This window comes from Castor canadensis, chromosome 11 (genome assembly GCF_047511655.1).
Source record: "Castor canadensis chromosome 11, mCasCan1.hap1v2, whole genome shotgun sequence".
In the NCBI taxonomy this organism is placed as follows: Eukaryota; Metazoa; Chordata; class Mammalia; order Rodentia; family Castoridae; genus Castor; species Castor canadensis.
Window position 1 is genome coordinate 101402702 of NC_133396.1, and position 25844 is coordinate 101428545.

Genomic DNA, 25844 nt, shown 5'->3' on the forward strand with positions numbered 1-25844 from the left:
TGTTGAGGTAAATTCTTTGGGAGGCAATTCCCTTCCATTGCACTCTGTCATACTTTCCTCCCTGTTTCAACGTCACACTTTTTCTTCAGAGAGGCAGCCTGAGTTGAGCAAAGAGCACAGCCCTGGAGGTTGCAGGGTCTCTCTCCTGGCCTTATTTTATGGGGGTGACTACCTCAGAGAAACTGGCTGAAGACTGGGTAAAAATCCTTTGAGAAGCATTTGATCCACTCTAGTTGGTTACTTGTCTTCCCTTCTCTCTGGACTGCAGAGAGAACGCCAAAGACAGATGAGGAAGGTGTCAGGAACAGAAAACCCCTCACTCCTAAGTCCCCAAGAACCGTGTTCCTCTCTTTAGGACTTCCCTCTCCTCCCTTTCACCCTGCCTTCAACCCTGAAAGAAGCACAGTCTTGTCTTCTAGAGGATCCCAAAGGAGACCAGGAATCTAGGGAAGGAAGGTTCTTTAGAAACAGCAGCAGGTAGCCATGTCTCCCTCCCTCCATTCCCTAGGGTGCTTATCAATAGCTCTCAAAGCTTAAGTTGGAGTTTGGACAGAGGCTGGGGGAGAATTTTGCAATTTGGAGAGAAATTTGGGAATGGAACTTTGGTTCATATAATCACAGTCACTACGGGCTCAGAAAATCAGTAACTGGGGAAGAAAAATGCCCTGGTGGGGTGGGAAGGCTTTGTGATACTTGCAGTGCAGGATTTCTATGTCAGTTCATTTCTGCCCTGAAGGTTAGTATGGTAAAGGGGCCAAACCAAACTGGGAAAATAAAAAAAACTCCTGAAACATACAAATGAGTAAGTGTTAAAAAACAGATTCCCCAAGTCCAGTTCCATAGGTTTTGATTTAGGTAGCCTACATTATTTCGGGAGGGAGGTACTGGGGTTTGAACTCTGGGCTTCTTGATTTCCAGACTGGTGCTCTACCGCTTGAGCCACGCTCTACATATTTTTATTTTTGATAAGCTCTCCCAGTGCCATGCCCATCTTTAAAGGGACAGCTTTTGAGACTGTAAACACATCCTCAGGTCCGGAAGTTCTTTCTTTGGTCTAACTAACCTCTCCTGTTGTGAAATTTATTTGGTTTAATCCTGCTTGTTTCTCTGAAGATTGAACTATCATCAGGTTTGGCTTGGAGCCTCCTGGGCACCGCGGCAACGGTAACCATGATAACCTAGGGTGGGGTCTCTGGGGCGGGGGGAACTGACCCTGAGCCTGGCTCTTGGGGTCCCTGGCAGTTGGGCCCTCCTGGGCCCACCATAGGTCCTTTAAGGGTCCTGACTCAAGTTCAACCAAGGTTAAGGTGAAGAGCAGGGTGTGGTCTGAGCGGGTCAGTCTCTTAACCACGTTCCCGCCCTAGCGCTGGGCGGGAAAGGCTGGAGGGAGGAGTTCCGGTTCCCAAAGTACCAGCCGGCCCGGGGAACTAGGAGGGGCGGGGCCAGAGTAGAGAATGCGCGCTCCCGGTTGCTGTGGTAACGCGTCAGCTCCAAGTGCGCTGGTGGCGGTGCCGGCAGCAGAGGCGCGGCTGAGATGGTGGGGCTCCGGATAGCAGGATGGCAGTGGTTCACGTGTCCTGAACTGGGTTGGGGTTCTGAGGGTGGGGCGAGGGAGAACGGGTTGGGAAGGGCAGATACTGGGTGTCCTTCTGGGGTCCAGAAGGCCCGGGAGTGGGGAGGATTGCCCTAGAAGGTGCAAAGGAAGGCCTCATTCCTCAAAAGAGGAATTAGGGGTGGTGTTCACAGGGACTGGGGTGCGGAGTGCGGCTGAGTGGGGGAGTTGGGGAGAAAGGGATGTTCCGCTCTTCTCCCATCCCATCAGTCCAGGGCCTCTGTGAACTGGGGGTTGTGGGGTGTCCTGTGGACTCTTCTCCCATCCCATCAGTCCAGGGCCTCTGTGAACTGGGGGTTGTGGGGTGTCCTGTGGAGAAAAACGCTGGGGAGGAAGCCACATGATAGCTGGAGTTACTATTCTGCCATCAACTGGCCATCAACTAGCAGGGTGACTCTTCGGTTAGTAGGGCTTTATTTGTGAATGAATGAAATAGGAGAGTCCTAGGGTTACAAGGCCCAGCAGAGAGTCTGGGACAAGTCGGGCAGGCCTGGGGTTGCCTGGGCCAGGGAGGAGGCCTACAGGGCTTGTGAAAGCCTACTGGGCTTCAGGTGTGTAGGTCCCAGAAGGTGGAGTGTAAGGTTACTGGACTAACTGTAGAATGTCTGGCACAGCAGGTGGCAAAAGGTGTATTTGAGGGCACACTTTAGGCTCAGAGGCTGCATAGGTTTTCCAGGTATAATGGATTTTAGAAGAACTTTGTTAATTATGAAATAAAGAAGTCTTCAACAAAGAGCAGTTCCCAACTTTTGAGGACTACCTGAAGTGTAGCATAACCCTTTTGGTTATGTATTTTATTTGATTCCACGTCTCCCCTCCCCTCAGTGAGAGTCTGGCTTCATTCCTGGCATCTAAGGGCATATATTAGTTCCTGTTTTAACTTTCCTATTCCCAAGCACTCATGAATCAGTAAGTTGCAACTGGACTAGACTTGTGGGCTGCAGAGCACCCAGACCAGGGATTGGGTTTGGCTAGCTGACTGAGCTCTTGTGAAATTCCTTAGACAGGACTGGGCAGATAGACACCCCAGAGCAGCAAGAGGTCTGAGTGATCTCTGGCAGGCCAGGTGCATGCATATGTGTGTATATATGGGCATATGGTGCTACTCACTAGTTTTAGAGCAAGCATGGAAGAGTAAGAAGAGACAGTGGTGATGGGGATACTTACAGTTACTTCCAGGACTCTTACAAAAACAATGATTAACAGCTCCTTCCAGAAGGAGGGTGTCTTGTTCAGATGACATCTCACAGATAGTGAAGAAAGGATAACTAAGTGAATCACTCAGAGTAAAAGGCCAGAGGCCTGGTGTGTGGGGATCCCTATCGTCTTCATAACCAAAGTCTACAGAAAGGGAAGTAGAGGCAGGCCAAGAATTTGCCAGCCTGTGGTGACTCTGTTTGCAAAAGAACTAGATCCCAGGGTGTGGAGGACATCTAGGAAAGGACATGCCTTTGTCTTTGTTCAGTTGATAGGTGTTGTATTTATGTCAAAGAAACTCCACACTGACCTATTCTAGCCATACGCCAGCTTTGTCTTGCTGGATTTGAGCTAAACACCCTGGATTCTGGTACACACAGTGCTGTGGTTTTTAGTGGCTTCACTCTTGAGCCTTCAGAGATGGGGCACCAGGCCCACTGTTAACACTTTGTTTTCAACTAAAAGTAGTTTTGTTATTTTTCCTGGTCATAAAAATAGTTACCTACTCGTGGCAGAAAATTATTCAATATGAGAAACATCTTAAGATGGTGAAACTCACCTGAAATTACTGTCAGACATTTTTGTGAAGATTCTTTTCATGATCAATTCTGGGTGCATACCCTTCAACCAAACAGTTTTACAGGAATCCTTACATATTTCTTGGGAAACGTTTTCTTTAAAATTTATTATGTTATAGGGATTGCCCTATATCAGTGACTATAAGCCAATATTATCATCCATTTGATCAGCTAACCTTTCTATATTGGAGTCCCTCTTAGAGCTCCTATTTCTGGCTGTATTGTTGTGCTCCTGGGATGAAATGGTTTATGAAGAGAGTGGTAGTCAGCGGGGTCACCAAGATGAGCATATCAAAGCAGGGCTGGCATCATTATCTGTCCCCAATCCTCATCTTTTTCAACTTCCCTTACCTCCTTAGCTGCCTTCCCTTTCAGAGTTGCCTCCCTTCCCTACAAGCAGGACTTCTCTCTAGCTACTGCTTAGCTGCTTAGGAATACTTATTTGGTCATGCAAGAAATAAAAGTAGCCCTTCAATTCCTAAAGAACCTCTTGGCTACTGCTTCTGACCCAGAGGAATCCAACTTTCCATTTCTGCGTGGTTCTTCATTTTTTTCTAGTATGTTTACATAGTGATCTCCCTAGTTCTTCTTGTTACTCTTGGCAAAACTGGTTATTCTAACCTTGGGGTAAGGCTTGTGGCTTCAGAGTCAGCAATTCTCAAATGAGGTTTTCTCAGACACCCAACCCTAGAGTTCAGAGCTTCTCTCTGGCCTGATCAGTAGCCACTTTTCTGTGGTCATCTGTTTTCCTTCCTCTGTTCTGACTTTTAGGCTCAAGCAGTCAATTATTTCCTGTGGTAACTTCCTCCTGACCTGGGCATCAAGGGCACGGAAACAAGGAGACACTGTCTCAGCCCTAAGGAACCTGCAGTCTGGTGGACAGCATGCATAGGGAAAATCCGTAGGAGCCCTTGAAAAGAAACAGGCAAACAAATGCAAAACACTAATAATACTTTCCATCTGTATTCCAAAACCCTTTCACATACGTTATTATCCACAGCGTGGACTACATATGTGATCTGGAAAATGTGGAATGGTGGAGTCACTTAGAGTTGAGCAGATGCATTCCCGGAAGGCATCAATCTCAGTCTGGTCTGCATTCCTTGAGAGGTTGTTTTGCTTAGTTACATTCCTTGTTCTTCATTAAATGCGTATAGGGTTCCTAATATGTACCAGGCATGGCCACTGTTTTCTTAATTACATACAGGACTCACACCATGCTTCATGATCCAAAGCTTCCACATTTTCCAGTGATTCCCAATGCTTAGCCTCCATCCCACCTACTGCAGTTTCTGTTCATTTCCTCTTATTCTATTTTCAGTGGGAAGGAGAGCAATTGCTCACCACCCACCATATAATAACCCTTCAGAGGCTGTTATTAGGCATTCTTGGGGCTTCTATATTTACCTCTTAATAAATCCAAGCGTTTTTGCTCTGCTGTAGTGGGCTGACTGAGGATGTAAAGGGAGGCTCTCTCTGTAAGCCTTTTGCTGGCTGTGCCAGGCTTGAGGGGAAGGCACACACAGTAGTGTTCATTGTTTGGCACAGAGCCAGCTGGAGAATAATTGCCCAGTTTAATGTGAAAACTTGATACAGGTAGAACAGGTGCTGGGGGAGTCTGGTTGGTAGTGGCAGATCAGAGAGAGCTTTCAAAACAATGTCCAGTGTTTAGTGACCTGGAATGCATGGTTCATTTCTCTGTTTACCCTGTTCCCTTGATGGTTGCTGATTCCCAGGCTTGGAGGGACCCAGTGTGTCTAGCCCATTCCCCCAAGGTAGCCAGCTTAGAAAGGGGTGTGTGTGGAGAGTGGGGGAAAGGACTGGGCTCTTCCAAAGTGAGGTTTGAATCAATTTCAGATTAGCTTGGAGTCATCCGAAAGTCCTTACAGAAGCAGGTTCCTGGAAGATAGACTTCTACCCTTGGGGCCCAACAGAACCAGAACTCTAATTTAAGAAGGCGGGAATGTTGAAGATCGAAAACACTTTATACCAAGGTCGTAAACTTGGCTTAGAAAATAGGAATAGGGCCAAAATTAAAACTGAGAACTGATCTGGCAAGGCCCCTCTTGCTCACCAACACTGCTGGTTTTGAATGTGGACTGCTGCTGCTGGTATCCTTATCAGTGTTGCCCCAGGCACTGGATGTGGCTGCCTCATCCGCCTCATCAGAAAGGCTTTTCTTGTTCTGTATCTTGCATCACTAGTAACCTAGTCATTGTCAGGCAGGGGTGATCTGATTGGCTTAGCCTAGGTCCCTTGCCTTGGCTGGGAAGACAAATTCCTAGTGTTTTCAGCTTTTCTCCTTTACAGATGTGGGAACAACATTCGATGGGGGAATTTGCCAAACATAGGAAGATTCTTGCGGGGGCTGGGGGTAATGACTAATATACACTAACGAAGTTGAGGGAGAGAAAGAGGAACATAGTTGATATTTTGAACTGGTTAACTGGTTTGCCTGATTGTGGGTGTTGCTGTCATGGTTCATCCACGGCCTAAAGTTTACTAGGCATCAACCACATGCCCAAGCCGTGAGCAAAGTGCTTTATATTCTTTTTATCAGCTGGGCACCAGTGGCTCAGGCGTGTGATCCTAGCTACTTAGGAGGCAGAGATCAGGAGGATCTCGGTTCAAAGCCAGCCCAGGCAAATAGTTCGCTATACTCTATCTTGAAAATACCTAACACAAAAAGGTCTGGTGGAGTGGCTCAAGGTGAAGGCCCTGAGTTCAAGCCAGTACTGCAATAAATAAATAAATATATTCTTTTTATCCAGACCTTGTGAGATTGCAAGACATGGTAGTATGTCATTTGTGAAGGGGGCCTGGAGCTCAGGGTGAGCGAGGCGAAGAGGACACTATACATTCCTGGGGTGATAGCTTAAATTGCCTAGTAAGAGGTTGTCCTGGGGGAAACTGGAGTTGCATAGGCAATGAGGTGAAGATTGCTCCTCTTCTTCTGCCATCATTGTTTCCTTCACCCTTCCTTGGCAAAGACTTGACCTTTTTCTGTTCCCGGAACTACAGAAGTTCTCCTCTTTGTGGAGCTAGTGTGCCTTTCCTCTACCAAGGATCCCCTGCCTCTATATTTTGGGGCTTACATAGATGCTTTCCCAACATGCCTACCCCTCTCCAGCATGGGCTGGAGAAATGTTTGCTGCCTAAGGTCTGCATGCTACTGGGTACTAATGACCCACACTTTTCTGCCTCTTCCTGCAGCCTCTAAGCACATCTGGCATCCTGAGCTCCTGTTCCACTGCTTCCAACAGGTCACGAAATAGGACTCGCTATCGAACCAAAGCCGTGAGCTCTGAGGTGGATGAAAGCCTCTTTGGGGTTGTCAAGGTAACCTTCAGCAACTCCCTCTGGGTTACTGCCATCTGGAGGCAGTAGCCTAAACTAGTGTTGCTCAGGACAAAGCTTGCATCAGTCAAGTCACTAAGCTCTTGTAGGTAACTCAGATGGAAAACAAAAGGAAGTTCTTGGTGGAGCTGCAGAGTTCTGACCTCTAATGTGGCCTGGGTAAACAATGGCATCAGGTTTCCTGTACCCCTAAAGTCCTTGTGTCTTCTCAGCATTTAAAATTTGGTGTAATGTCAAGGGAGTTTCAGTAGTTAGTGAGAACCCAGGATGAAATTGTTTGAGGGCTAATGGGCCCAGCTTATAGACACAGAGCAACTGCTTTCCCCACCACCCAAGAAGAGCATCAGAGTATAACATAAACAATGTTCCTCCCCAGTTGCTCAACTAAATCAATTACTTAGCTTTGGGAAATGAGAGGATTTTTATTTCCAAGTCTCATCTAGACTAAAAAGTCAATAGCACCTTCAATCTAGAAAAGGAGAGCTAGAGAATTACTTTGAAAAATTTTGGTATACATGACAGTAGGTGAGAAGGAAAAACAAGAAGGAGGAAAAGAGAATGAGACATGGAGAGCAGGGCAGGTAGAGATTAAGGGAAAGAGAAAAGAGAGAAGAAAGATAGCAGTGGCAGTGGGAGAGGTGAGTTGATGTCTATCCCTACTCCTTACTATTAGCTCCTTGTGAATGAAAGAGGACTTTCCAGAGGGTTCAAGATGAGCATTCTTTCCACTTAGATGATACCCCACTCTGTAGTAGTTTTCCTACTGGTAAGGGACAGAATCAAAGAGACACAATTTCACTTACAGTTTTTTTTTTTGTGGGGGGAGGGATGGGGTCCACATGGACTTTTGTAGTTAAAGTGAAGAGTGGTTGGGAAATGACCAAGTGCTCTAAGAGTAGTCCTGTTGGCTAATCAAGGAGGCAGTCAGAAAAAATGCTGGTCCAGTTTCTTTGGCCTTATGGGTGAGTGAGAATCCAGGAAGTCTCTCAGCTAGCAGTAGGGGGCAGAAGTGGCTTGTGGCATGATTGAATCCTGCCCGCCTGGAAACAGAGATGGGCACCAGGTGGCAGCAGCACTCGGGACAGTGTGCAAAGTGAAGCTCTCAGGATAGGCAAGGTCATCCTCTGGCCTTCAGGCAGGTCTCAGTTACTGCATTAATGGCACGTGAATTCTCTCCTGTGTTTAGACATTTCCTGAAATACTCATTTCAGTTTCTTGTTATCTAATTCTTTCATGGTCAGAAAATTTTGAAAAGCATCACATATCACCTTTGTATTCATTTTCAGACTTCTTACTCATTGACCTCTTTAACCACATTAGATTTTTAAAGGCAGGTCCTTACCAGCCACTTAGCTATGTCTAACCTTCTTGATTTGACTTCTTTTGAGGACTCAAAGTACATTAATGAATAGAAAGGATTAAAAATTACTAACAATATAGAGTGAATTAGTCTGTAACAAATTGTATTGCTTCAAACTCACAGTGTGGTCCATAAGAGATAATTAGTCCTTCTTTTATAAAAAGAAAAACTTTCATGGAGGGGGGAGAACCTAGAGATTAAAACCTTACTTTTTATTCCTGATGAATTTAATGTAAGGGGATAGATACACCCTAGCAACCCAGGGAAGGGAAAGGTTACACTTGAAGTTAGTTAGGATGGACGAGCAGAAAGTTGGGTGACCAGCTTCTAAGCTTCCTTTCTGACTTCACAGCCCCTGGTCCAGGGCCAGAGTGACAGCCCCATCGTGCTGCTCCGAGATAAGCATGCCATCCGGGAAACTCTCACTGCCTTGGGCTTAGACCACAAGCCAGAGACCATCCAGCTCATCACCCGGGACATGGTCCGAGAACTCATGTGAGTCCCCAGGGCACAGTTCAGGTGCCTCCCTTGCTCAGCCTGCACTACTTTTGAGGATCTTTGCAGGGAGATGGGGAAACTCACTTGGTTTCATTCTGTCAGTCCAAGTCCTACCTCTTTCCTATTCATTTTCTCCTTTTCGTTTCATGGTTCTTCTTCTCCATGTTGGCCTTTCATTTCTCCCCTTGTTGTATCTGTCATTGCCATTGCCCTTTACTCACAGATACTTTCTCTCCCCTTTCTTCTTGGAGGGGAGGGCTGTTGGATCTAGGGACAAGTAGAAGTGAGGTGCTTAGTGGGCCCCCCCAAGTCTCCATTAGTGTACTTGGTGAAGGGAAATAATCTAGATGAGTCACTTCCTTTCAGCTGCTTTAAGAATCCTAAGCAAAGGGAAACTGACCCCTCTGCTTAATTAGCCTCATGGCTTCTTTCCAGACTCAGGCTATCTGAGGAAATTCCCAGGGGCTCCTCAGGTTCCTTTGGGATTAGCTTCAACCTTGCTTCCTGACTGGAGCATCTTTGCATGGGCCCCACCTGTGGGGTTCAGGCCCAGCTCAGCAAAGTGCAAGGAACCATCTCTGTGCTCAGAGGTTCTGCACTTGTGTTAGTGATTCACTCTTTGCAACCATTCTTCCTACTCTGGTTCCACCCACTAACAACAAGAATTCCTAGAAAATACTGCCTATGGCATGAGCTGGGGAGGCACAATTGGAACATAGCATAGGAACTGGGCTTGACTGCAGCCTCTTATTGAACTTGGTCTGGGCATCCAATGGCAGATGTGACCAGCAACCATGCAGCTAGGCCTGGGGCCTGAGAAGGGGCTCCTCCTTGGAGTGGTTTCCTTCTGAAAAAACACGAGTCTTTTTTCAGACCTGCCATCTTAGATTCAGATCCCTTCTGGTCACTTCAGATCCCAGGCTGTTTTGGGCCATGCCACTAGGTTAAGCACAAGATCTTCACTAAGCTCCAAATCCATTGACTCATTCTCTTGAGAACCCCCTTTCCACTAATTTCATTAGATGGAGTTTCACTTCCTATCAGACCATCTGTGACTTGCCATGTACCTGTTAAATTGTCTTGCCCAGAAGAGGCTTGATTCCCAATCCCCAGCTATTCCCTCCCCCATCTTTAATGTATGTCACTTGTTTGTAATCATTATAATTAGTTATAGGTCTGTTGAATGCGTTGGGCAGCTACAAGAGAGGCCTATAGACAGTTCTCCAGCAGTTGTCGATCAGAAATTTTAATTAATATTTAGGGTTCAAAGCTTCTCTCTAGGCTGGAAGGACAGGGATGTTTAGATTTCTCACTGGCATTCATTTCAACCTTGTCTGGCGTCCCCTTCCTTTTTTATGTTATCTGAAATAATCTATTTTTAAAGTTCTATTCAACAGCTTTGTTTTGAGGGCTCACTCAGTGCCCAGCCCTATGCTAAAGACTAGGCCACCAATGTGGTAAGACAGAGTCTATGTCCTGAAGGAGCTTGTAAAGAAAACACGCTCCACATAATGCAGGCAGTAAGAACAGAGTGTGATGGGTGATCTTTGCAGCCTGGAGACAGAGTGGGCATACATGAACATGGGGGCGGGTCTTGAACAACTGCCCACAAAAGGTAGAATATGAGTTGAACCTTAAGGAGAAAGGACTTAAAACGTGTCTTTAATCAGCAACAGTACTTAATTCCCACCTGGAGCCCTTTTCTTCCCTCCCTCCTCTGACCTGTGCATTTGTAGTCTCTCCTGCCATTGACTGAGTCCATGACAGATGTCATGGTGTGGGGAGAGGAAGAGGACAGAGGAGCCTGGAGCAGGGTGACCAGGGCTTTCTCTCCCTCTTTTCTCTAACTTTGTTCATTCCTGTGTCAGTGTTCCAAAACAGGACCCCTCTGGAGAATCCCTGATCATCAGCCCTGAGGAGTTTGAGCGGATCAAATGGGCATCCCACGTCCTGACCAAAGAAGAATTGGAGGCCAGGGAGCAGGCCTTTAAAAAGGAGAAGGAAGCCATTGTGGTAGCTAACCCCTGCAGATGGGTGGCAGAATAAAAACACTTAGGAGAGGCCAGCTTCTCAGATAGTGGAGACTAACTGGTTAGGGGATCCTGAAACAAGGTGTGAAAGTATACTTAATGAAGAAGTGTTGTAGAATGAAGACCAGAGAGAAATGCCTGAGAAGTGGGGTTTACTTGGGCCAAAGGGAGGGCTGAGAATGAAAGCAGGCTGTGAAATCTCTTGGTTCTTATGCCATGGTGGGCTGAGGCAAAATCATACTGGATTACCTATGGTAGCCAGGCTAGAGCCCAGGACACAGAGCACCGGGAATAATCCCCACCAATCCAGACTGGTCTCCCTTAGGATGCAGTGACAACACGCAAGAAGATCATGAAACAGAAGGAAATGTTGTCAAATTTCCACAAAAAGCTCAGTGACCTGGAGGAGGAGGCCAAGGAGCGGGCCCAGAACCTCCTGCAGAGAGCCAATAAACTGCGGATGGAACAGGAGGAAGAGCTCAAGGTTATGAGCAAGGTGGATCTCTTGTCCTTCCCTCCCTCAGAGGACTCACTGACACTCCCTCTTCCGTTCTCTTATTCACATATGGGACAAGGTGAGGGACTGGTGGGGCGGGCAGGGAGAGTTGCTATAATCACAGAGGACTGGCTTTGCCACCCGCTTGCTGTGTGACATTGAGCACATCACTTGCCCTTCTTGAGTCTCACTTCCTTCAATTGTAAAATGAGGGTGATAATATTACTTAGTAGAATTATTGGCAGGATTAAATAAGTTAAGATATGGGAGAGCCTTTGTGAACTGTGATTGATAAATAAATATGAGGATGTTGTTTTATTTTTATCCTGCTAGTTTAAGTCTGGCCACAGATGGTGGTGGAGGCAATAGGATTTGTTTCAAAGGGCCTAGTGTGCTCCCTTAGCTGGGAGCATAAAGAATAGGGGTTTATTTGAAATTCTATTTTGTAATTCATTTCTGTGTGGCTCAGTTCCGGACCACATGAAAAATGCTGACTCCCAACTCCTTCATCTCTGATTTCTGTATCTCAGGTAAATCTTCTTGACTTATAACTCCTTTTATTTTCCAAAGCTTTTACTTCTTGGTTCTTGTTGATGGACTCATGGTTTTTCATCTCTTTTTGTGTCATGTTGGGTTCTTCCAGCTTAAAAATCTAGTGGGTTAGCCTTCAACTAGAGTGTATGATTTTCCCTGAGCCTAACTTGGGACCCATGAACTCCTGAAGTTTTATGGAAATTCTGTGTATTTATGTAGGTGAATGTTATGGAAGAAAAGGCTCATGCATTTCACCATATTCCCAAAGGGTGATCCATTACCCCCTCCCAAACTCTATAATACATTGAAAGATGCTGTTCTGGGTTCTCCTTGCATGGCACCTAGTAGGAGTTCAGTAAATGTTTGAGCTGTACTATGCTAAGGGGGAAGGGCAAATATTAGCTGCTCTTGCTTCTCTGGACTTGTGACCAGTCATGCATATCTTCAGCACATTCAATGTTATCTGCTCCCATATCTCTCCCTTTAAACTTCCACACACCTGTGTGTGCCTCTCCTTGTCTTTATCCCTTGGCCTAGTGTGACATTTTGCCTCCACTCCCTAGATTATCCTCAATGCCAAGTGCCACGCCATCCGGGATGCCCAAATCCTGGAGAAGCAGCAGATACAAAAAGAATTGGATGCAGAGGAGAAGCGGTTGGATCAGATGATGGAAGTGGAACGGCAGAAATCCCTTCAAAGGCAGGAGGAACGAGACAAGCAAAGGAGGGAGGAAAGCATCCGGTAAAGATGTGGTCTTGACATTTCCCTCTCTTAAGTCATTTACATATGTATTCAGGTGCATGTAGCCTAGCAGAGAGAGAAGAGATGAGACATGGTTGTCATCATCTGTCATCCCTTATGGAGTGATACAAAGAAACACAGAACCTTGAAAGCTTATTTCCAAGATCATAACAGGTGCTTCACAATTTGACCGCCATTGAATCTCATTTCTCATCACTTCTGTCATCCATTCTATACTTTTCCCAATCCCCCAACATGCCAGGCTTTGTCACAAGCTCATGACTTTTATTATTCCTTCTCTTTCCCTTTCCTCTTGGAAAATGCTTTTTCTTCCTTTAGTATGTGGCTTTGCAGTCACTCCCTTGAAAACCCTCCCTTACTTCAGCAGGCAAGGTTGATAGTTTTCTTCTCCATGCCCTGTCTCTCTGCATTTATAGTATCATGCACCATGTCTTGTGATAGCCCTCACTAGACTGTGAGCTTATTGAGGTCAGGGATCTCGTTATTCATTTCTGAAGTTCCTGGACCTACCAGATTGTTCAGCTTGTTGTAGATGCTTAATTCATGTTGAAATGAATACGTCCAGTCCCTCCCCCCATTTTGTAGAGAGAGAAAGACAAGTCTCTGAGCAGGTAAATTATAAAATCATATTGTCCTAGAGTTACCAGTCACACAATACATGAATTACCTTTTAAATGCTTCTACAGTGTGTTTTTTTTTTTTTTTTTTTGGTAAGTACTCTAAAGACTGCAGTAGGCTCCTAGCAAAAGTTTACTTAGTGGCTAAGTAGCTGTGCATCTTGCATAAGCAGTTCCAATGAAGGGAAAAAATCTCTCATTAGGCAGTTCTAGTGATTGACCTGGTTGTAATGTTGATCCCACATCTGCTTCTATGAAAATTATTATTTAGTGGGGGCAGTACTGGGGTTTGAACTTAAGGCTTTACTCTTTGCTAGGCAAGAGCTCTACTGCTTATGCTACACACCCCCAGCCCTTTTTGCTCTGGTTATTTTGGAGATAAGATCTTACTTTTTGCTCAGGCTGGCCTCGATTGTGGTCCTCCTATTTTAGGTTTCCTACCATAGCTAGGATGACTGGCATGCATTATCATGCCCAGCTTTTTTCCACTGAGGTGGGGATCTCACAACCTTTTTTCCTGGCTGCCCTGGAACCACCATCCTCCCAATCTCAACCTTCCAAGTAGTTTAGGATTATAGGCATAAGCCACCCACACCTGGCTCTAAGTGACTCTTTTACTCATTGCTTCTGTTTATTTCTTTCAAGTGTTCTATCTGAATATGAATCTCATATTCCTTCTTGATTCTTATCCTCACCTTGCCTTCTCATGTTCCTCTAGCATATACTCATGTTATGGGGTCTGGATGCTACCAAGTTTACTGAGATCCCAGTAACACCCACGGGATGCTGGCAGCACTGATTGTAGACCCAGTCTCCTGCTTTTTAGTGTTGAAAGAGGACTTTGCTAAGTGGAGAGACTTCCTCAGACTCAGCCCTATCTGTCAGCATCTAATAGTCTGTGCCAGCAAGGATGTACAAAAGACAGTTGCCAGACTAGGCATAGGAGATGGGGTGGAAAGACAAGATAAATTGGGTGATGTCAGAAGCACTAGAGGAATTAGAGGTTCTGGACTTTTTAAATACTCAAAACTGTGAAGCTGGAAGAAGAAGCTAGCATCCCATATCTTGCGAAAACTTGGGAGGAGGTTGGATTTCAGATATTCATTACATACTGGAAGGGAGAAGGTGTGGGAAGATGTGGGATAACCTCCTGGGCAGACAGATGAAGAAGGGGAACTTCAGAAAGGGGGTTCTCAGAAGAGAAACCCCAGAGGACTCTCTGGGGAGTCTTTGGTCTGAATTCATAAAGCATATGCATATTTAAGGGGCACTTGTCTGATGGTGTCTGTGAAACCTCCTATTTTGGGAGCTATGTGGGTGGAAGTTAGACCCTTGGTTTCTGAGCCACTGTGGCACTATTCTCTCCCAGAGGAAGATGGCAGATTATACAGCAAATGGAAAAGAACCAGGAGGAACGATCGCTACTTGCAGAGCAACGGGAGCAGGAGAAGGAGCAGATGATGGAGTATATGGAACAGCTCCAGGAGGAGGATTTGCGGGTAACAGGGCCGTCAGACCATGCCAAATTTTACTAGCTACAGCAACAGCAATGCAGTCCTCCAAGATTTTGGGGTTTCAGGGTGTGGACAGATATTCTGTCAGGCATATGCTCATTTCACATCATCATCATCAACTTTTTACTGCTGTCTAAACATTTATTAGACCATGGCATCATGCTGGAGGATGAGCAGTGATTTTGGATAGGACAATTCCCTGCCTCCCAGGGACTTGGGGTCTGAGACTAACATATCAATGTGAACAGACACATAAGGAAATATGTGACTTCATGCTTTGCACAAGTAAACATGGGGATTTTTTATAGTCTTCCCTCAATTATGGAGGGATATTATACACTTAGTAGATAAATAGAAGCAGTGCCTTAGTTTTGGGCCCCCTGCTGCTACCCCATTCAAAGTACATAGCATTAATAGTGTTGTGAAGCCAAACATTTTCCTCCGGTTAGTTTAAATGAAATTAGTAGTCATATCTATTGGAAAAAAAAAGCAAAGCAAAAAATTTGATGACATGCCTGTTCAAACCAAGTGAAGTTAAAATATAAATAGAATTAAAATAAAAATAGATATTTGCCTTATCTGGCCTGTTGCAATGTACAAAAGCTTGTAGTACAGTGAGGGATACAGCAGGCATTTGGAGTAGTTATTCTTTCTTTCACCTTGATTTTTTTATTTTGAAAATTTAAAAACACAAAAAAATAGAATTGTGACATATCCATAAACTCTTCCCTTAGATTTAACAATGGTTAACAATTTGCCTTAGTTACTTGTTTCTTTCTAGACATATGTATAAGCTATTTTAAGTTGCAGACATCTTGACACTTTGCCAGTAATTGCTTCAGCCTGGGTATCTACAGAATAAAGGCAATCTTGCATGTCAAGAATACCATTATCATACCTTCCATCAAAACTCTAATCCAGTGATGCCATAATAATCACCTAATACTTAATCCATATTCAGATTTCTTCAACTGTTCCCAAATTATGCTTGCAGTATTATTAGGCAAATTTAGGGTAGAACTCTGTCCTTTCTAGCTGTAGTGCTACCTTGTCATTTCAGGGGGCAAGGCAATTCTTCCCACCTTGCCAGCAAGTTGGAGAAGAGTGAAGGGAATTTATCTGGGTTCTTTGAGGGACTTAAGATAAGAAACAGGGAAATTCCCTTAGTTCCTTGGAAATGAAATAAGCTAGCAAAAATAACAAACCAAGCTAGGTATGGTGATGTACACCTGTAATCCCAGCTACTCAGGATGCAGAGGCAAGAGGATCAAGTATTCTTAGCCAAAAAAGAGTGAGCCCTATCTCAAAAGCAAAATACAGGCAGGTGTGGTGGTAAAAGCCTGTGATCCCAGCTATTAGGCATTGGCAGGGGAATTGAGGTCCAAGGCTGGTCCAGGGCAAAAAAGTGAGAACTTACTTGAAAAATAATGAAAGCAAAAAGGGGCTGGGGGCATGGATCAAATGGTAGAGTGCCTGCCTAGCAAGCTCAAGGCCCAGAGTTTGAACCCCAGTACCACCCCCCTCAAAAAAATTCATACACCAAACAAATAAATAAAAACAAAAAGACTGGAGGCATGGATCAAGTGGTAGAGCATTCCATCTTGCACAAGGCCCTGGTTTCAGTCCCCAGTACTGTAAAACAAAAACAGCAACAAAAAATCCAAAAAGTAAATAAATAGGTGAAGGAGTGAGCAAATAAATATGTGATTGTGTTTATATCCTGGATCAGGAAGGTCAATGGGATTAAACAATGCCCAGTGTACCAATAATAGGCCTGAAACTGGTGAGAAAAAGATAAGAAAGGGAGAAGGGCAGAAGAGGGTGTGAGAGTTGGATGGGCACAATGGTAGATGTGGAATGAGCAAGGTAAGTACGGTGAGTATGAGGAATGCTTGCAGCTGTGACTCATGTGCCACATGGACCTAAGAGGTAGACAGCTGCTGTACTTTCCGGCTCAGGAGGCTTCCTGGAGGAAGGAGTTCTGAACTGGGCAGTGAGCCAAGCTGGCAGAGAGCCAGCCCTAGAGGAGGACACCCAGGCAGTATTGTCTTGGTTGGGTGAATCTGGGTAGAAGCTGGGCCAGGGAGAGATTTAGTCTTTGAAGAAATGGAGGGATCTGGAAAGTGAGTATGGGAAGTAAGGTAAGTTGGTGGGTAGAAGAGTTTGAAGCAAGAAGTCTGAGATAGATCGGAGGTGATGGGGACCAGCAGTACAAGTTTCCCATGTCCACCAGCATTGTAACCCAAGAATGTGCCTGGGCTTAGAAGTGGTCTGATCTTTGGAAGGTTTTGGAGGGCTCAGCTGGGAAAGACAGGGACTGTTTCCTTAGAAAGGATCTTGTTACTCAGAGTCACATTGATACTCTGCTCTCCGTTGCTCAGAGACTCACGTTTCTCCATGTCTAAGACTTTTCTCCCCCTCTTTCTTACACACCGCTCACCGGTCTTCATTTAGCAATACTTTATTGTTTTCCTTACATTGGGCTACATGCTGTCTGGGGGAGAGAGGGAATGAGACACAAGGTCCCTGTCCTCTAGCTGGGACACAATGAATGCATATGAAATGAGTAGGACCCTAGAAGGCATTGTCTGATCACCTTCCAAGAGGTGTAGCACCACCTAAGTGCAGAAAACTGAGAAATGGAGGGAACCAAAAGTTGAAACAGTCAAGTAAGATTTCCAAAATCTGGCTCTGGAATTTATTAGCTCTATGGGCTTGGGCAAATCACTTAAATGCTGGGCCTCAGTCTCTACCTGTGCAGGATCTACCTTTCAGGGTTTGGGGACATATTTAGGTATTAGAGACAGCTTATGTAAAGTGCCCAGTGAATGAAAAGTTCTCAGCTTGGGCAATTTGTTTGTTTGTTTATTTATTTATGCTGGGATTGAACCTAGAGTCTTATGCATGGTAGGCAAGTGCTTTGCCACTGAGTGACATCCCTGGCCCAGCCATGTTTATTTTTAAATCATTATCACTGGAGACATTGAAAGTCTGAGTTTCAGTTAAAGGAAATTGAAGGTAAGAGGATAGCAGCACATGGAAAGCCATAGGACTAGGATTTAGCATGATATTTGGGGGACACTGAGTAGAATTTTAAGAGCATCCATTTCCTGAAAGCTCATAAAGATCAGCAGTGTCAAGGACTGCCACAAAGTTGAGTTGGATGAAGACCATCCTTGAAAGAACAGCTTTATAAGTGCTAGTAGTGGCAGCTGGACTGCAGGCAATGTGTTTGTCCTCTGTCTTTCTATCCCTATGTGCTAGTAGCATTTAGTATTGCCTCCTTTTACTCTGATGCTCGCATCGTTTTGCTGGCAGGACATGGAACGAAGGCACCAGCAAAAACTGAAAATGCAGGCTGAGATTAAGCGCATCAACGAGGAAAACCAGAGACAGAAAGCAGAGCGGCTGGCTCAGGAGAAGCTAGCAGACCAGATGGTGATGGAGTTCACCAAGAAGAAGATGGTAAGAACCTGATTTCTGATGCCTGGGTCTTCTTGACAGGAATGGTTTATCTGTAACAGGAGAGACAGGCCTGCACAACTAAGGAATTCTAGCAGAAGGTAGCCACATTATTCTAAAACACTTGTCCTTAGTTGAAGGCCTGACTTCTTTTTCTCTTCATCTTGACCAGACCACTTAGTGATTATCAGAGAGTAACCTAAAAAGGACCCCAAAATTAGTGTGCTATTTATCCTCATTAACACCCTCATTTAGAAGGGATGTGGGTCCTGAATAGGAAGGAAGAAAATTAAAATGACTGGTGAAAGTGAAGTTTTTGTGGATTCCTCATGGCTTATATACCCCTGTAATCATGTGTCAGTTGTCCCTTAAATTTCTTGTGAGAACTCCTGTATTGGGCATCCTGTATTGGGTATTAGACTCAGAAAACAGTCTCTCTTCCTTCACTGTAGAACTTACAGGAACAAATCCATGGCGGAGTAGTGAGCAATGTCTGTAAACAGTTATGGATGGATGTAGCTCAGAAATATGTGGATTCATTCTGGGGCAAAATTGAGCGATGAAATGATTGGGGGGGAGTCTGTGGAAAGTTGAGGGCAAAAGAAGGCTTTTAAGTATGGTTTAGAGGAAACATGGTTTATGTAAAAATTGGAAGAAGTACTCAAAGTGACAGGAAAATGATTTCTTCAGGTGTTAGTCTTGTCTCTTGCAAATTTCAAAGTTCTATGATGACAGTAAACACATCATACTTCTTTATCTTCCTCTACAGTAAGGACTCTTCATGAAGGTTGTTGAGGTGGGGAGAGGGTGTTGTTATAATTTGAAAAGGCATACTTGGTATACCTGTTTATGCTGAATACAAATCATGAAAAATGACAGTTGGCAAAGTTTATTTATTATTGGTTTCAGTTTTCTTACTGGATTTCAAGGAATGCAGGTAATAGAGTGAGAATGCAACTTTGGGGACAGAGATGGTTTGTATATAATAATAGTTATATAACTACTATTTGACATGGTAATACCATGTGACACATGACTATATATCACAAGTCCTTCCCCTCCCAGTGTGTCTATTGCTGTAGTCAGGGCTGCCCTCTTCAGAGCTAAAGGCAGAAAATGGTTGTGGAAACATTCAGAATTCCCTACCCTGCCATTCAGGACAAGGTTGGGTAGAGGAACCAGCATGGCACAGTCAAGCATGGTTCTCAAGTAGGCAACTCATGGACTTTACAGAAGTCTGGGCAGGTAGAATGACAGCTAAGGGAAGTTCCTTATGGGAGACTGCATTTTGACTAAACCTGTACTGTTAGTCTTATGACTGCTCAAGAAATAGTGATTGGGACTTTGGGGATATGCTTGTTTTTTCAGAGGTAGTAAAAGGAACTAATTTTGATGGTTCACTCTTCAGATATCTGCTAACCACTATGAGATTGCCCAAAGCATTGTTGGCTATTTGCCCAGGGACTAATGAGATAAACTCCACGTGCTGCACTTTATAAGACAGGTAGAGAGCCACAGTTGTAACTTGACCCAGTGGCCTTGAAACTTGCAATTGTCTGCAACATAATGGAAGGAGTATGAAAGCTGGACTCAGGATTTCTATGTTCAAATTTGGTTTCCTCCTATATAATATCTGTCTCATGAGATGTTGTAAGAGCTCTCTGGGATAATGCATGGGAAAGCCTTTTTGTAAACAATGAAGCTTTTTACAAGTGCTAGTTGTTTTTATGTTCATGAATTTCTAAGTTTATTTTGCCTATCCTAAAAGGAGTCAGGAAGTGGGAGAGGAGATATTGGAAAGTGTGCTTGTTGCAGAGGTTTTGTTTCTCTGTGGAAGGCTAGGAAAATGAGAACTATTCTATGAAGACTTTTCTTCCTGGCAGGCTCGAGAAGCAGAGTTTGAGGCTGAGCAGGAGAGAATCCGAAGGGAGAAAGAGAAGGAGATCACCCGCCTGAGGGCTATGCAGGAGAGGGCCCAGGATTACCAGGCAGAACAGGTACCTACTTCCCCTCCCTCTAAGCCTTCCCTCTGTCTCTCCCACTCCCTTACCAATTCCTTGGACAGCCTGTAAAGTGGCTTCCAGGGTGGGGATGTAGAAGAGAGAGTGCACAGTGTCTAGCCTTCCATGTCTGAGGAGGAAGAGGTAGACTTGCTCCCAATATCTATAGCAGCAAGATCTGAATAGCATTATGTGCTTTGGTTCAAGAGAAACTTTTTGGCTGCTATATAAAGAACTTTCAACCTTAACTGACCAATGGAATATGTCATCAGAGGGAACTGTGGCATCTCCATCATTAGCAGTTTTTAAAATTAGAGGCAATTGAGGAGTGCCTGGAGGTGTTTGAGGAACAGGGAAAGAATTGGGATGAGAGTGGTGGAAGGACAAGATGATCCTCAGGGTATCTTCTGACCCAAAACTTCTGTGGGATTCCATTTATTCTTTCCTAGAATACCTTGCTACCAGAGAAATACATGTTGCTTTTCAAAGCAGAGCAAGTAAAGTCTGTAAGTAGGTGTCTTCCTACAGACACCTGGTCTGTACCTGAGCTTATTTTGTATCCTCACTGCCCCCCTCCTTTCCCAGGATGCCTTGCGGGCCAAGCGCAATCAGGAGGTGGCAGACCGAGAGTGGCGCAGAAAGGAAAAGGAAAATGCCCAGAAGAAGAAGGAGACAGAAGCCAAGCTGCGAAAAAGTCGGCTAGAACAGGTGGCTTTCAAGGAGCACACTTTGGCTGTTCAGGTGCAACGGGACCGGGATGAGTTCGAAAGGATTCTTCGGTAGGAGAGGCCTGGGAAACTTCGGTTCCTTTCCCTCTCCTCAGTGAGGTAGAAGGGGAATGAGGAGTATGCTGCAGGGGTCCATATTGGGTGGAGAGGAGCTTTCAGCACTTTTAATGGATGGATGTGCATTCATCTTGACCATGTTGGTGCAATTATTCTAATTAGATGAAAGACTGAAATATTTCAAAGGTACTTGAGCCAAGAATTTAATGATTAGAGAATTGGAAAATAGCATATGGAAATGTCTAAGGATTTGGAGATTATTGGAGTTATTTATCAGTGAAAGTATAAATAAGGTATAAATCTGGTTCCTTCTGCCCCACTCCCTTGTCTCCTGCTGCAGCAGTAGATGCTTAGGAGAAATAGAGAAGAGCTTTCGTCACTAAGGGTCATGTCACTGGAACAGGACTCTAAGGGAGGTCTGCCGCTGGTTTGACAAATAATATTAAACATGTATGTTTAAAGCTCTGTGCTGGATATCATGGAGGACATTAGAAATTAGTAAATTCTGCTTTTGCCTATTCCATTGGAAAGATGTTAGAGATTAGTATTTGAAGGAACCTCACCTATATTCATCCATCTTTCCAGCTTGACAGTTCTTTGTCCTTTTACTTTTGTTCTCTGTTTTGGCTCAGTGATAACTCTGACACCTAAGTGGAAGCCAAACATTGACATTGCTCACTGTTCTTACCCTCCCCCAAAGCAGTTATAATCAAAGGTGACCTTGGCTTACCTTTCTGCTCTATTTTCTACCAGTCAGATTTGCCATCACCAGACCTGGTCTGACTAGGAACAACTCCTTTTTATTCTGGTTCAGCCTCTGTAAGATCAGAATTTTTCAAAAGAAACAAAAAAAGTTTGGATTTAGAGAATGTGAAATTACGGAAGTTATGCTCAGACTAGTAGGATTGAACAACAGGATCCAGTCTTCTGGATGTCCAGCTTCCTCTTGGAGATGCCTTAGTTAGTGGCATGCCAAATGAGGTTTTCCTCACCTCTATCAGAGGCAAAGCAGATTTATAGGAACCTCCATCCCTGTCAGTGCCAGATTCCTGGTCTTTTATAGGATTGTGGGCCCCAACCTGTTTCCACTGGCTGTAGTGCCCTTTGGCTCTATAGCTTTCTCTGCCCTTGGGGTTGTGCTGTGTTCACTGGACACCTGGTAAAGAAGACAGCTTCATAAATGCCCCCAAAGAACCTGCCCTTGGGCTCCAGATTGCCTTCCAGATGTCTCCCCTCTCCTCCCTGACCTCTGTGCCCTTGGACATCTGTGTGCCTTTAGCAGGCACTAATAAATATTCATGGAATGAAATTAAAGTCCTACTTTTGCTGCTGACCCATTTGTCTCTGCTTTCTTTGTCTAAAGCATACACACTAGCCAGTTATTAAAGCTGGACTAGCCCTTTGGCTACTTTAGTATCTAGACTTAGTGTCTCTAAGCCATGTGACCTCCATGATGGATTTCTTCACTCTAAGAGTGTCTCTGTCACAGCCAGCGATCTAAATTTTCCTACTTCAAAAGTGTGGACTCCAGTATGGCCTACATATAGACTTTCTGCTTCTGGACAGTGAGATGCCTTGAACTCTCAGCCTGTTGACTAAGCAGAGATAGCCAATCTACCCCTCCCAAGTGGTTCTTAGAAATGCCTGGGAACTTTTGGAAAAATACCAATGTCCTTCCACCCCCATAGATCATGATTTAAATGTTCTGGGGTAAGGCCCAGACATCAGTATCTTTTGAAATCTCCCAGCTGTTTCTAGTATTCAGCCAAGCTCCATGATCACTGCCCTAACCCTGTGGAATGACCGGGCTCTTCTCCAGCTGGATTTTCATCTGCCCATCACCCCAGGGGCCCTCTAGTGGCACATACAGATTCCCCTTTTCCACACTTACTCCTCAGAAATAAGAAATAATAGGAAACTGATCTACATACAGGGAAATGATTGCCAGGCAGAGGAGGGCATTTCTGTTATCATAGATGTGTCTGGGCAGTGGGTATTTGGTGTCCAAATACAGAGAGAGAGGAAGCCAGCTGTTCTGATACACTGGGAAGGCTCTATAGAGGTGTGGAATTTTAGGAGATGTTTGCATGGTGGAGAGAGCTGCTGAGAGTTGAGAGGATAACCCATGTATGAGGAATCTTAGAAGACGGCAAGATGGACATGTTTAAGCAAAACAGTGTTTTGAGAATTTTTATTAGACTGTGAGTGAGCCTGTGGGAGGAGAACTGGTAAGCAATCCCTCCCTAAGATGATTTACATTTCATTTTTACTGTTGATTATGTTGAGAAGGTAGAGCTATCATTATAGACTTTGCTATCTCTTTCTTGCTTGGTTTTGTTAATGTTATCATCAGAGAGGAAAGTAAGGAAGAAAATATATTAGACTAAAGTGAAGGAAACTATGCACTGTTATGAGAGAAGAGTAGAACAATAGCTTTCAGTGGGTGAAACCCTGTTTGTAGGACCAGCTATATAATTTGCAGAGCCCAGTGAAAAATGAGATTGTAGAGCTCCTTGTTAAAAAATTATTAAGAATTTCAACAACATGACAGTAGAGCATTAAACCAAGCCTGGGGCCCTTCTAGATATGCCTATGACATACAGTTGAAAGATCATGAAGCTGGTTCTGGCAGGTGGGAAGAGGGAGCACACATGGTGGCCGCTTTGGACTAATCCCTGAGCTGCAAAAGAAGAGGGCTTGGGTTTTGGAGGTCTGTGGTCTCTGAGGTCTGCTGGAGGACCTCAGCATAGCCCATTCTACTCCTGTGTACCTCTTCCAGGGCTCAGAGAGAGCAGATTGAGAAGGAGCGGCTGGAGGAGGAGAAAAAGGCCACAGGGCGCCTACAGCATGCCAATGAGCTCCGTCGGCAGGTGCGTGAGAACCAGCAGAAGCAGGTGCAGAACCGAATTGCTATCTTTGAAGAGGGCCGGCGCCTCAAAGAGGAGGCCCAGAAGCGGCGTGAGCGCATTGATGACATCAAGAAGAAGAAGCTTGAAGAGCTGAGGTGCATCAGGGTTCTTTTTCCTTTGTTCCTCTCCTCTACCCCAAAGAGATTGCATGGCAGGCTAGAAAGTGTGGGTTTAGGGGTAGAGTGACCATGACAGAGGTGCTCAGGGAGGGGGCCCATTTCCTGACTCAAGGCTTGCCCTCTGAAGGGGGCTCCCTTAGATTTTGGAACTAGGTCTTCCTGGCTATCTTGGAGCTCCTTAGCACTAATGTGAGATGTTGACATGAATGTGCTCTGGGGTATGTGTATCTGTGTATGTGTGTGTGTATTGTGGGAGCAGGTTGGAGTGCAAGTCCCAGGTTTGGAAGACCAGGGCCTGCTTCCTCCTGCCTCTGTTGTGGTACCTTCCTTACACCTGTGTTTTGTCCCGCAGAGCTACCGGTCTTCCTGAGAAGTACTGCATTGAGGCTGAGCACAAAGCTAACATCCTGCCAGTCACCTCTGTGAAATGAAGGGGAACCTCCATGGCCTTGGGGATGCCTTGAGGGGACAAATTCTGCCTAGTCTCTGGGGTGTCCAGAGTTGCTGCTAACATAGACATTTCATAGTTACAGATTAAATCTATTCTACTTCTTTAAGAGCTCAGCTTTCTTGCAAGGATGGGGCTGCAACAGGGGATTGAAGGAGGAAAATAGGTTCCAGGGGGCCCAGGTGTGGGCTGAGTGATGCTCAAGGGAGGGGAATGAGAGTATGCTCTCTCATGGTTGTTCCTCCTAAACTGGAAGGTTCCTTTTTCATGGGGTTTCCTGGGATTTTTGTGATCCAATGGGGTATCCACTTCCAGCACCGCTTGTCCCTGTACCACACCTAGTTCAGAGGCACTTCAGGGCATTGAGGCAGAGACGTGCTGTCTGGGATGGCTGGTACACAGGCTGGGGAGGGTGGAGCTGGGAAGGGAGGATCAGGACTGGCTGAGCCTGGATCTTTCTTGGGCTTGGGTTCGCAATTATGACTCAGACCACATCTATAGATGGGCAATGTGTGAACCTGGGGCTCATTGCTCCTGTCTCAGCTCTCTCTTGCCAGAGTCTCTTCACTCCAGGAAGTGCTGCAATATGGACAGCTTCTCCATCCCCACCAGGGCATGCCTAGGGCCCAGCTCCTCACCCAAATCCTGCTGCCATTCACTCATATGGCCTGTCTCCCCTTTAGTTCATCTTCCTCCCATAAGTAGGGCTTCCCAATGCCATTTCTATCTAACTTTCCTCACTCTGCCCAATGTATTCATTCAGTCATTCACTCAATCATTCAGGTAGTTACTGAGTCCCTGCCATGTTCCAGGCACCCTCTGGACACTAGGTGACTATATCAGACCTGCTCCTCTTCCTCCAAGCCTCTTGATTGTGCACTTAGTTCTCCTCACTGCTGCCCCCCCCCACCAAATTTCAGGTACCTTTAGAATAGTTTCAGCATTTTTGAAAGGACTATGGTTATAAGCCTCACATTTTGGACTGGAGTGCCAGCATCCAATGATGGAGCCACTTCCCTACTTTTGTATCCCTTGAGGGGAAAGGGCTTCCATCCAGTGGCTATCAGTGTGGTACCCCTCCACCTCCCCCATACCTGGGGCTCACTCCATTTCTCAGATCCATGCATCCTGCAGCAGAGGAGACACAGCTGGGCGCGTCCTGGGTGTTTACAACGCCAGGTTACAAGGGCCTTGGGCAAGAGTCCTCTTTTCATAGGGCCCAGGGAGAGTCAGCAAGCTGCTTCCTGTGCTTCCTCTTCCTCAGAACTGAGCAGCTGCCCCAGGTGTCCTTTCTACCTTCCCCATCAAGGAAGACTGTTTCCCATGCAACAAGGTGGGCATCCCTGCTAAGTATTCAGGGGAAAAAAATTTTCTTTGTTTAACACCCCCAACTGCAGCCCTTCTACCTAGGGAAATTAATCCCTTCCTCTAAGGGTCTTGGGAAGATGTGGTACCCAGTCCAGGGTGGGAGAGAAGACATGGCAGTCCCTTCAAGGATTCTAGGTCCCTACTGCATCTGGTACATTGGCATTACCTACTGCTCAATTGATACCTGCAGGGACCAA

General features: G+C 45.2%; 1 protein-coding gene across 1 annotated transcript; it reads left to right on the plus strand.

Moving 5' to 3' along the window:
• The first annotated feature begins 1473 nt into the window (after positions 1–1473).
• Positions 1474–24392, plus strand: Cfap45 (cilia and flagella associated protein 45). Its single transcript, XM_020185508.2, has 12 exons — positions 1474–1537; positions 6601–6726; positions 8457–8599; positions 10471–10615; positions 10958–11128; positions 12226–12404; positions 14412–14541; positions 17875–18021; positions 19902–20015; positions 20604–20797; positions 23583–23807; positions 24184–24392. Exons 1-12 carry the CDS (start codon positions 1535–1537, stop codon positions 24260–24262), a joined length of 1656 nt encoding a protein of 551 aa, XP_020041097.2. The 5' UTR covers positions 1474–1534; the 3' UTR covers positions 24263–24392.
• The last annotated feature ends 1452 nt before the right edge of the window (positions 24393–25844 follow it).